Source organism: Bombus fervidus, chromosome 2, assembly GCF_041682495.2.
Source record: "Bombus fervidus isolate BK054 chromosome 2, iyBomFerv1, whole genome shotgun sequence".
Lineage (NCBI taxonomy): Eukaryota > Metazoa > Arthropoda > Insecta > Hymenoptera > Apidae > Bombus > Bombus fervidus.
This window is the reverse complement of record NC_091518.1, coordinates 18,306,636-18,320,127: the sequence shown is the minus strand read 5'-3', so window position 1 is coordinate 18,320,127 and position 13,492 is coordinate 18,306,636. Positions and strand designations below refer to the sequence as shown.

Genomic DNA, 13,492 nt, shown 5'->3' with positions numbered 1-13,492 from the left:
AATTTCCAATCACGTTTGATCACTCGTGCATGGCAGTTACTCACGTAGCGGTTTCTACTAATTACTTCTTGATTAAAACCTTTGGCTACGCTTTCGATCGTCTTCGTGGCTCGCACGATCTACATTGCGGAAATGTCATCGTTTAATTCATGATTAATCGAGGTGACGAAACTGCGGGCTAATTATCGGCATACCTCTAAGAGTACGCTGCAGAATGCAGTAATTAAGAACGGGCAATAATTAATGGATTTTACTTTTACTTCTCTTGTTGAAGATAAAAGGTAGCGTCTTGAAGAATTGGCGAATTACAGTCGAATGATTGCATTGTTGTTTCGTAATGAAATTCTCTGAATTGAATTCCTTCGAGCAAAGTATTCGTTGATAAAGAGGAAGAAATAGAAATTTAACTTTAAACAATGGAAAATAGTTTTTATATGTCGTAGCTATATTTTTATTTAATTTGTCTCATTTTATTTCTAAAAATTTGATTTACATTATATGGAGATAAATACTCGAATCTTTATTATTTCGATGATGAAAAATTAAAGTCTTTTCTCTTCAATTTTATATAGTCAGAAAAGCATCGAATTATTCGAACACTAAAATGTCATAGGTTGCTTTCTGAACTTGAACCGAGAATGTTTCAAGGTAATTGAGGATTAAGCTTTGAAAACGTTCCAGCGGTCTCCGGTAATTCAGTTGAAAGGAACTTTGATCATTCCGACAAACTGTCATTCAGCTTCCATTATTCAATTGCTGTTTCAAAAGTTGTCAAAGGCAAACGTAGATAATCGTAAAAAGTTGAAGCTTTTAATGCTCATTTTTCCTTATAACACATCGTTATCGTATCATTAATTTATCTGCCACACGATAATATCCAATTACTTTGTAGAAACAGCAATTTGTAAATTCCATGTTTTACCGTATAATCAGCAGTTTATTAAATTCTTCATTGAATCGTAATAACGATAGGTTACACAATTTTTTGTGATAGCAATTACTCGTTACTCGCATCATTGGCAATAAATTGTTTCTTAATATTTAACCGACTAATTATAATCACTTGAGCTTGCCAGTGATTTTTCACGTACGTTAAGCAACAAAACATGGAATAAATAAAAGCAGAAAATAAAATAAATAGCACACAATGATGCAAAAAAGGAATTTTTATAATATGTGTGCGATCGAAACGTTCACGCTCTATGGAAGAAAATCATATTGCGTTGGAATATAATTACATAAAGCAAGAAATTTCATTGCATGTGTAACTGAAGTATTCTCATTCGTTTTAAAGTTTTTTTGCACTTTCTCATTCATTCGTATGTAAAAATGTCGATAGATTTGCATATCTAGAACAAAATTTCGTGATATGATCGAGCAACTCTATTCCATTCTAAATTTTGTAATTTTACAAAACCAACCTTTCTACCGATAAAAATAATGTTCTATATTCGGAGCCAAAAAATTCCGAAATACAGTCGAACAATTTTTACCTGTTTTAATTTATTCCCATTTTACAAAATTTATCGTCCAATGACAAGCGTATAAATAAAGACAAGCTTTTATACCAAAAATACAATTTAATTTAATTTGCAGTTACTGTTCGAAATAAAAATCTGGAGGTCATTCTGAAATTTTTAATTAAAAATCGTTTCGTAATGTATCTAGTTGAATTCCGCGAACAAATGTTTTCTTATTTACACGTTTACCGTTACAAATCTCCGATTCTTATTTTCATAAAATTATAAAGCTACTTAGATATCGCGAATGAGCTATACACAATGTGTTGGACGAAGAACAATAAACATTTGATAGAGCACACGGTACGTACAAAACGTATCTTTTTCATTGATGAGGAAAAACGGGGTCGTTCACGGTTCAACCACGTCGATAGTGTGACGCTCTCGTTAATTTAGGCTAAGATCATCAAGGCGCCACGTTTCCTCAGCGACATTCGTCAAAGTCGCGGCATGACATCATTGTTTGCCCTGAAAAATGGATGGCGAGGATTCCATTGTCATAGCACGGAGGCACTTTAATTGAACTCACTTGAAGCCTCAGTGAAACACGAGGCGACGGTTTTCCTCGTAAGCGAGCCACGTTCATTGTTTGCCTCCGTTTCGTTTGAAACGTTCGTTCTATCTCGTAGCGACATTTTGCTTCCCAAAATAGCCGCTCGAGCTGCAGAAACGGCTAGGATTTTATGGGATTCAATTGATTAGAAGGACGAACTCGCTTTGTACGTGCCTGCAATCTCTGAGAGGAAACGTGGCTTGTTGGTCGCTAATTCTGTGAATGTTGATAGGCAAGTTTGCGTCGCTTTCATTCTTTCAAAAAAGAAAAAAAAATCAAATCGATCGTTTTATCTGAAATTTGTATCAATCAATCTCTAATTTATTATTATATATTTCTGATTATCTCCTATATATTTGGCATATTTCTTTTTTTTTTTTTTTTTTTGTTACACTTCAATGTTCCACTGTTGCTATTAATTCTTTCAGCACCGATGATTATTCGAACTCTGTAGAAGCTCCTTTTTGATCTGTTATTAATGATAGAAACGTAGTTCTTCTGACGCTTCAGCGAAAAATATGTAGTGAATTAAAATCAGGATTAAAATGAAAACGTTTGTTACTTAATTAATTAGTAATTTGTTAAAGTACAGTGTTGCGTATGTACAACATCGAACGCGAAAGGTTAAGATATTCTTCCAGTGTTTCTATATACACAGCCTCGTTCGAAGGATCAAGCATTTTTATCGTCAAAGAGTTCAGCAAAAATCTATACAATTTACCTATCACGTCTCTAAGGGAAGATACGAAACCTGTCTTCGTTACAAACTTTACATGTAACTCATATAAAATACGCTTTACTGTAGAACAACTAACCGATCAAATGTTCGAGAACAGAATTTCTCCAGTAGGATCACATCATCTTTTTATAGGCTACGATTTGACGATTCAAATATGCATACGTTCCTTGCTCAAAAGTCTCAGAACAACTATGTATATTTGCTTTTCAGGACTGAGAAAACTGAAGTAACTTGATTTAACTTATCTTGATGTTCGAAATGAAGTAAATCCCAATTTATCAAAATTTATCCCGTTAAATACATAGAATTTCAAATTCATGATTCGCGTTAAACCTTACTAAAAATAAATTAAAAAAAAAAAAAAAGAAATAAATCTCAATACTTTTTAGCCAGTGTGTATGTCTTTCAATTATCTGGCGATGAAATTTTTCGATCAACCCGATATAAGTAACGTAATAATAATAATAATATAGAGTTATAATAATAACAATAACTCTCGACTATGAAGATTTACAGTATGAACGGTAGTACATAAATTTTGTATTTCTGTTGCAGCAAAAATGTGTGAAAGCGCGTGCCCTGTACGACAATATCGCGGAAGCTCCGGACGAGCTTGCTTTTCGAAAAGGCGATGTTCTTACTGTCCTGGAACAAAACACCGCTGGCCTCGAGGGATGGTGGCTGTGCGCTCTGCGAGGTAGACAGGTAATTATCTTCTTTAACGGAACTTTCCATCTTTTTTACTTTTCAACAAGAAGCTGATTATATTTTACTCGGCTACAGTATTTTACGTAAAAAATACGGCGGTACTAGTCTTACAGTCGAGTCTCGTTGCGTAAATAACTTAGTGTTATTAATTAATTAACCGTGTAATTACCTCGTATAACGTGAAATTCCTTAGAGAAATGGAAGTTCATTAAGATTCTGGATAAATCTTTAAATATTACACGTTGACGTTACGGTTTGATTATAAAAGAAGAATTCTTGCGAGGATGTGTTGGATCTCTGATGCTATATGAAATTGTTTCTTTTTTTTTTTTTTTTATGAATATTATGTGTCAAAGAGATTAAGTTGTTATGAAACAATTAGGTTGTCCGAAAAGTGTCTTTCTTTAGCAAACGTGTTTTTTACAACAATGCACCTTCGTACAAACGTGAATCCAAGTCTGTGAAATGTCGCGGTGTTTATCTCAACGAAACAAAATGGATCGTGTCTATTATTTCCTCGTTAAAGGAAAGAAACTTTTCGGACAACCTAATAAAGAGGGTATTTCTAGGTTGGATTAATTATTAGAATATTCGATATTTTTGTCTTGTACAAAATGCTCGTAATAATACTGGAAACATTTTTTTATTACCTTGGAGTTTATAATTTTTTATATCATCTACAAGCTAGTGCGATAAATAAATTCGTAGAAGAAATTCATTAGTTTTTCGAAAAGATCGATGTATGCAATATAATACAAACAAAATATGCGGTTGATCAGTTTGGTTTTTCAGAGTTTGATACATAGCTATAGGATATTTTTTGAAGACCTACACGTTTCAAGCTATTCTTTTTAATGGTTTTTAATTTTCAAATTAGAACCAAGAACAGAGATATATCATGAAATTATCAAAACTAATTTGAAAGGTATAGAAAGAAATTGCAATCTATAAAACAGATTCCCACGCGTCTCTTGAAATCTTCAAGTTAATTATCATTTCATCTTTAATTAATCTTCGATTATCATTTTGCCTACGAGCTTCCCAGCAAGCTATTCGGTAAAACAGCTCTTTGTCAATCGATCCAGCATCAAAGTTCCACATTTGCCTAGGTCTCTATCTGCATACAATAGCCAGCATACATTCTCATATAGCTAAATAGAAAGCTTCAAGCATCGTCCATCATCGAAGCTCTCTTTAACCAGCTTCCCACTCTGATCCTTAAAAGATTTCGCAATTGCCCTAGTTGACGATCGAACAGCCACTTACGTAAACGTCCGCGTTCATCGAGATCACATGTGTTCGCTCATGTGAAAGCCTCTCGGTGGCTCTATCAATGTCCGACAGACTTTATCAGCTGTTCTAGACAAGAAACACACGAGCCAGCGTATGGGCGCCATCAGAATATTATTTATTCTCTTTGCATTCACCGATGATATATCAGGCGACGCAACGTCATTCACGATACGTTGTGGATACTTAATTTCCACGCGATATCTAATTTTAAATGTATACACTCCACGATAATAAAATATATATATATATCGTTTATAAAGGATATGTGTAATTTATAAGCTTTATCAAATGTTCAGCTGGACAAATTGTAAAGTACAAATTAAATAATAAAAAAAGAAAGAAAATGTGTAAGCGTCGAAACACTTAAAAGAAGTTAGGCGAGTGTTAATAGGGAATAGGTTGTTAGGAAATTATTAAAATCTTTGAGAGTTATCGTGCATCTCGTTTCAAATGTTTCGCTATAAAGGAATTGTATATTCAATAACAGTGATCTGGTTGATCAAGTATATGTAAATTGAATTTCTGTTTTATCTATTTAGTTATTAAATGTTTCAACGAATTGTAAGTCAAATACAGATAGTGAACAGACTTTTTGGATTCTGACTTCTCGTATTAAGTTTGATATTAAACTTTTTCAATTTCGATCAGGATTTTATAGCAACTCGTAATTACTAATTGATTACTTTTCTATAACTTTACAAACAGCTATTGTCAATTCTTATCTTGTACTCTAAATCGATATCCCGAACAAATACAACATACTGGTCCTTTTAATATTTCCTCAGATCTAGAACGATCATAGCGTTTTGTAGTTCCAAGGCGTTTATAATCAAGACATATATAATTCTTAATAGCAAATAAATCTATTAAAAGTGTGATATATATTTCATTTTGTATCGTTCACTTCGACTTACGACTCGTATCCTATGGGAAGCTTTCACATAATTACAAAGTTAAATATCAATAAAGACAGATAGATAAAGGATTATTTAAAGATAAATCTCGGTTAGAACCGTTTCAGTCTCTACAAACTTGCATATAGTACAATTTATTTTCAAAACGAACGAAATAGCACGTAAAGAACGAGAAATTGCTAAATAAAAACGTTTGCGCATTCAAGAGATGGACAATTCAATCGACGAGTCAACTCGTCCTCCCCTTAATAGTTGAAGATCAACAGGTTAAGCGAGCAGATTAATAACTTGACTACCACGATGGTCATCGGCGACTCACGTTTTTCTTAGTAAATTCTCCAAAACGATTAAAATAAGATAAATGTCACGGATCAAAAACTGCTCTAGAATGTAAATGACAGATAACATTGGCAGAAAAAGGTGCGCAAATACGATGTAATAATTTAACAGTTAAATACTATGGTGTAACATACTCCAATTTATCGCCCCTCTCTCTCTCTCTCTCTCTCTCTCTCTCGCTCTCGCTCTCTCTATGTCAGGACGAAATGCATATAAAATTAGCCTAACAGTCAATGTATTGACAATGCAAGTGTCGCATAAACGACGTCGCATCTGGAATGAAAGAGTTATGCAGCTCGATGCGACTAGACTCGTTTATCTGAACAAAGACGTTGTTCCTTTCTTTCTCTCCTCTTCTCTTAGCACATGACACGGCATTATTATCGCGGAAATGGGACGTTAGGCCGCACCGTTACAGCCTCTGATCTAAGATCTTCATCTACAACTTTAGGAGAAGAGAGAGAAAGAGAGACAGAGAGAGGAGAGCCGTAGGAACGAGCTCGAAAGTGCGATCCAACTAGAATCGTTTCCGCGTTCGACATCTGTTCGAAAAATTTCGAAACGATGCGATGTCTGGCGGTTCCACGACCTACGGCAATCTTCTTGCCATGCTTATCTGTGATATTCTGAAACCTATCCCTACATCGTAGCAGCAGTACACGTCACGTCTGTTCGGACAACACGCTGGATGCTCTTGGAATGCGGAGAAACGATGATGGTTAAGCGAGGTCGGTTCTTACCGGTCGTAACTTGTCACAAGATGGATTTATCGGAACATTGTTAGAAGGAAAGAAGTTCGACTGGAATTTTTTGTGCGCCGAATCAAACCGTTTTCTTTTTCGTGAAAGAGATAGATCAGGTTCGAGGGCGATTTTTTTCGTGGAAGCTTTTTGAGTTAATTTTTCATGGAAATTTGATCGGTCACTTTTCAAGGCTTTGCGATTTATTCAGTTCATAGAAATAAGTAGTACAATGTAATGTATCGATAATTTGTGTTGTACGAACTTTGTCTTGCGTTATTGTCTCTATGTGTTGGTATATGAACTATTTTAAATTTGTAGATAAATTCGTTTATTTCGTAAGTAGATAGATAGATGGATGGATTTATTTATTTTTAGAGACAAATTTATTAATTGTATTATTTTTGAAAAAAGGAAATTGAGCATCGTTAGTATCTATGACTGACAATACGAATATTTTATCGTATTAATATTTCTTTTATACAATTTTTCGTAAAAAGTTTCTTCATATAGCGTTTCATAAACGAAGCGTAATGTGATTGATACTATAATAACAGCAGTATAACTATGAGTAAAATGATTGATATATTGGTATATTGCAGTACAATTTATGTTCGACTGACAGCTGTGGTGTTTTCAAACATTGACTTTAAAAGCTTGTCGATTCGTTATACTCACATTCTTCGCTTTTAAAACGCATTGGTCATCCTTGGAAGTGCTCTTACGTTTCACTGCACATAAACGTAGGTATAGTAAGTACATTCCTTGCTGACGTTTAGCTTGTTTGACGAAGACGCATTCTTAGGATGGCTTTCTGATTGTTGGAATCACATTTCTTTTTTAATAATAACGCTTTATACGTACGACGAGCGTTTTCTGATTTTTCTTCTTATGACACAATATTGCATATTTTATTTTCGGCTAATAGTCTCGCGTGTTATTTAGTCAATAATCTATATCGACTAAATCGATCAAACATATTCAATTCAAATAACAGCTTAGTTGGTCATAAGAATTCATCATCCAAAAATAGAGCATAAATGTTACGAACTTTTGTATTCTACGATTAAATAAAAAAATGAATCGTATATACATTTTACTTTATAAATTTTTAATCGAAAAATTGTATATTTCTATATTTTTTTATTTCCTGACTGACAGCTGTGGTGTTTTCAAATTTAGAAATTAATTCGTTATACTTTATATTCTTTACTTTTATATTTTTTATAATATACTGAATTATCGTATCATTCGCTAAATTTCTTTTTTTTTTTTTATTATTATTATTAAATTTGTACTTTACAATTTGTTCAGCTGGACATTTGGTAAATTGCTCGCTAAATGTGTAAATTTTATCTCCCATATTATTTCTAAAATTTATTTCATCTAACTCGATTCACGAAAGACAAATTCACTGATTTTTACGAAGATTCATACTTTTGAAAATATAATTAAAATAGTACGGACACGGTAAAAAATTGTTTTGCATATCAAATACTATACAATATTATGCAAAGCTTATACTATACTTTGGATATTTCATATATTTCTCTCATACTGTGTGCATTCTGTGCTATTTTCCACTTTCGAATTAAATCTAAATACATAAAGATCCCTAATAGTCTATTTATTAATACGCATCTCTGTATCCAGTCGTACTTCTTCTAGCAGAGATTTTGTTTCGCAACATCTTGTTCGTAGAATCTATCATTCGCCATATCGGTCCCTTCAACGTAGACAGAAGGCACGGTATAACGCATATGGTGCTCGTTGAAAAGGAACTGTTGGGGGTGGTTCGAATTGGAAATTGGAAAACAGGGGTACGCCGATGTACTACAAGTTTACGAGGAAATTACTCGCGTTCGCGTTACGAGTAACTGCAGCTGTGACCCGATACACGACTGCCTCATCCTTTATTTACAAGCCACTGCGTTACACGATAAATGCATCAACGTGGAGCAGTTATAAAATTTCAACTTTCACTTGCCTGAATTACCAACTTTCTGCGTAAAGCGTAATTCGTACGTTTAGTTTCGAAGTTGTACGTTAATCTCGTTCGTTGTGTTTTACCCCGTCGCAACTTTTATATTTAACAATAACGAAGCTTTTTTCTATGATTAACTTTTAAACGAAGTTGGAACCAAAAATAGGTTATATAATCGCACGAACGTGTTGTTCGATCGGTTAAAAGCTTCGATGTATTAAATTGTGAACGATATTCAAAAGTACAAGATACTGATGATGTTGTCGAAGATGCTGATTTTTTTTTACCAATATTTCTTTCGTTCAAACATCGTATCCATCTTAAACAATCAGGCATGAAATCGTTTTCGGCTTTACTTCTCGTTTTTCCGTTTGAGAATTTTATAAAAAGTTGTTGTGGCCTGCAAACTTCGTGTAGTAATTAGCACAGGAAACTGAGAGCCAATTAAGACCGTTGTCTTTAACTTAAAGAACTGAAACTATTAAGTTTAACGATGTCTTAATAAGAGCCGACTAAATAGCGATTAAAGAGCGAAAATAAGGATAAATTACGTGGAACTCGTTCAAAAATAAATACAACACTGTAGTAAAGATGACTGAATTACGCTTGAATCTTCAACAAACTGCATCTTCCGTTAAATTTTCCTGTCAAAAACACGATAATTGCTTCAACATCCTTTACGAATTATCTGAAATCTAACAGATAAAATGATCGAAGATATTTCCAAAATATTTACTACAAAATATCACCGTTTTATTTTATGCTTCTCCAGTATCAATTGATCATCAGTCTTGCTTGAATCACCTTAACACGTACCTCAAGCCTCAAAATATACATATGTACAAAATGACAAAATCATCGCAAAGTAGCAAATTATCGTTAGACGATGTATTAGGTTGCCCTAAAAGTTTCTCTCGTTTTATAAGGAAATAATAGACGCACAATGTTTTTTGTTTTATATTAGTTTATCGAATTACGCACGAACGTAATAATAGAAATATAACGAAATGTATCATACTTAATGCAATAAAATAATATAAAATAGAAATTGTTGTTCATCTATTATCACCTTATGAAACGAAAGAAACTTTTCGGACAACCTAATATTACTTAAATCTCAATATATATCACGTCTGTTAAACTTCAGGCCATTGGAACAATTGGATTTATTTGGTTTCCGCTGATATGCGATACAATTTACGAGTCCTGGAGTTTCATTTAATGAGACGAAACCAGGCCACGATCATTCGCACCGAAAGTTGGTTACAAAAGTGGTTTCGGTCGTCTTAACACCAGACACGTCATTGACTTCACAGTCGATTTGTCTCGCACGTCCGTACGAAAATTAACGACAGATGCGCCCCTGCGACATAACGGGTGTACGAACAGTTTCTGGTCGGAATAGGCTGTTTTCTATTTTATCCGTTGATAGAGAGTCAATAGAATCCGTAATGGAGCAAGCCTCTGTCCCTGCACATTGTCGTTTTCGTCCTCCTACTCCTATGCTACGGCAAATGAACAGTTTTGTAGAGCTAGGTACACAGACTGACTTGGTGTTTCGAAAATGAACGCGCTGTTGTTCGTCACCGGAACACGCGAACTTGCTGCATATGCGTTCGCTTGCTCCTGTTTGTACTCCTCGTGCCCTGAACCGTTTAAACCGTTTGTTTGCAACAAGCGAATATTTCACGTATTAGGTCGTGAAATTGGTCAACTCCATTTTGCATGAAACACTGAATTTCGGTAGTCAGGTATACAATTAATATTCAACGTTTCGAAAAACAAAGGACTTTTCACGATTGTATTTATTACAGGCAGATAGTACGCGTAAACAATGTTTGTGTTTCTCATTTTTCTTCGTATTTCGATTTATTTCACTTTCAACCAACGTGATTTCTGACCGTTTCACATATGAAAAGAGACGCGTGTTTTCTTTAAATGACAAACACTTTAGGTCTGTATTTTTGGTGATATATGTCCACAGGCGAGGATTTCCAAGAGAAATATCTTTATTAATATTGGTATTTGTATCGTCCATCGCTTGAACGATCTGCATTTTCGCAGTTTAGTATCTTTATAGATTTAGAGGAAGAATAAAAGATATAACTTTATAATTTTTTCATCGTATTCCACACGGAAGTTATATCTTCTCGTAAGAAAGTCTTTTCTTAATACAATTCTTCGATCATTATAATCTCTGTCTCTGTCAATCATCTAAGTGAAAACTTTCTCTGTGCGAGCACATATTTAAACGAATTAAGTCACATTTATCAAATAGAAACTTGCAACTTTGCGATGAACTATTATGAAAGAGATAAAAGAATTCTAACAAATATATAAGAAATATAAAAAGAGATTATCACCTCTGAAAGACGTTAATTACTGTTTCCTTTTTCAAACAAACCTAACCCATTTCCTGTGAACCCACCAGACATCATTCTCAACGCATGAAATCATATTTATACGACTAAAACCTGTTTTACCTGCTCGAATATAGGGCAAGAAAACATAGCCGGTCTAAACGAGCAAATATCCTTATGACAATTAAGCAAATCCACGACTTAACATAGTCACACCGCTAAATGACCAAACCAATCCATTAGCATAAACTTTACCAGTCAACAGCATTCATTTACTCAGCTAATCCCCTACTCACCGAACCCAGTATATTTCCATTTTCAGTAAACACCTCCATCCACTTCCGACTATATTTCCCGTTACCCACCAAATCCCCCAACAGCCCTCAGATTTCACGATCCCATTTTCCACTGTCGCCAGGCTACGATTACGTTACGTTTCACCTTTCTCGTACATATTCGAATATGAAACTCTCAGATAGGCAGACATTCGACAGCTGGCGCTGTCACGAGACCTCGAAAACGTGTCGTTTGCTCCACGAGAGAGAAATATCACCGATTCAGATTGAAGTACGCTAAAGGTACGTTCAAAACAAGCGAACGAATGCTCTTTCCACGTTTTAGTAGAATTTAGCAAACCGAAAACGTGAACGAGCATTCGTTGGTCGTTTGACGATTGCTCGTCGAATTGCAGATCGAACGTCCGAACAATCTAAAGGTGGTTTCAAAAATGCTGCAAAAACGCTCATCCGACTCTTTCAGATACTCGATTTAATCTTTACGAACGATCGCTAAAAGTTTTTACGAAAAGCATGAAATTTTTATGAGAAGCAGTTGAGAGATCTGGATGAAAATCTTTGTGACCTCGGCTTGAAATATTTTTAAAGAATACAAAGAGATAGATTTCAGTGTTTTAAAGTAACAGAAAGAAGGTTAGTGGAAGATGTATACCATAAAATTAAACCTACTAGGTGGAACGAGTCTGTTTACTTTGTATTTCTTTAATTGCATTTTGTCCTTCTCTGCATTTAATTTCTTTAATTGCATGTTCAGAAACAACATCGATCAACTTCATAAATTGAAAAGCAAAGTAAAATGGTAATTTTACAAATATTGTTTTTTAAATGTATTTTCATCAAGGAGATATCTTCATCGTATCAACGAGATTGAATAATTAATAAAAAATAGCCAGTTCAATTGCGTTCATAGAGATATAAATTTGCATGAATATAAATATACATATTATTGTTTGGCAACTAAGTGATTGCGGCTTTTGTCAATATCACCTAATGACAAAATCCGCAATCACTTAGTTGAACCTAATATAATCGTTACTATTCGTTTAATAACACCGGACAAGTACTAACTATACTAACACATACACAACGACGCTACGACAATAAACGAACTGCGACCAATATAGGACCCTTATCTTAGCTAAATACGACCTCAAGGGGCTAAAATCCACCAGTTCGCCGTGACGAAGGCAAGACCCTTCCGTAATACGATGGAAAGCTGCAAGGCTAACACGTTTATTTTCGTTTCGATTTCACGGAATCGTTACCGCCCGTACACGCTGCTAATTGAAATCTCCTTTCGTTTCCTGGCGACGATTCGACAAGTATTTCTGGTACGCTTGAACGTTGAGTAAAGTGGTGAAATCGTCAACAACGAAGCAATGTTCCTGTCTACGTTTCCTCTTGCTTCGTGTTTAAGCAGGGCTCGCGGAACATCGTTGGCAAATACACGAAATCGATTTCACGGACCGTCGCTTTATCACGCGAATGCGCTTTTCAAAAGATAATGGGTTCGTCAAATGGAAGAAAATGTAATTTGCTGGGCTTGATAAGTTGACTCGTTGGCCCAACAAATTGGGATGTTTAGAATTGTTCGTTAGAGCGAATTAACGAAAGGATTGTATAGAATTTCAGGGTGTAATAGAGTCAGGAATTAGTCGGACATTACGCCGGTGATATTCGAACGTTTATTACGTCCCGAATAATAGGATTTTTATTTTCGAATTGTTATTTTCATGGTAGATACTTCTAGACGTCCGATGTCATAAATTGTACGAGTCTTATTGTTTGATTGTTATTTTGATTTTACGTGCCTCGGCATTGTTTCAATTACCTATCGTGTAAATATCTTCCACGATCATTGGGACGTGAAGGGTTAAAGTTAACGAAAGAGAATTATCGATTAAAGAATCGATCAAACATTAAAAAGAAGTTTCGTTGAAGATCGAGTTACTTCGAACGCAGATCAAATATAAAGAGAAAGCAACTGACGATAAATACGTAGGACGGAACGACGATGAAATAGTCGCTCTGCTAAGAGAAAGCAAT

At 34.7% G+C, this 13,492-nt stretch overlaps 1 protein-coding gene across 1 annotated transcript in view; it reads left to right on the top strand.

Annotated features, from left to right (window-relative positions):
- Positions 1-13,492, top strand: part of P130cas (Serine_rich_CAS and FAT-like_CAS_C domain-containing protein p130CAS) — a 165,721-nt gene that overhangs the window by 90,983 nt on the left and 61,246 nt on the right. Inside the window, exon 2 of the mRNA XM_072021893.1 lies at positions 3,368-3,517. Coding sequence (XP_071877994.1) covers positions 3,368-3,517 — 150 coding nt within the window. The remainder of the gene's footprint in view (positions 1-3,367; positions 3,518-13,492) is intronic.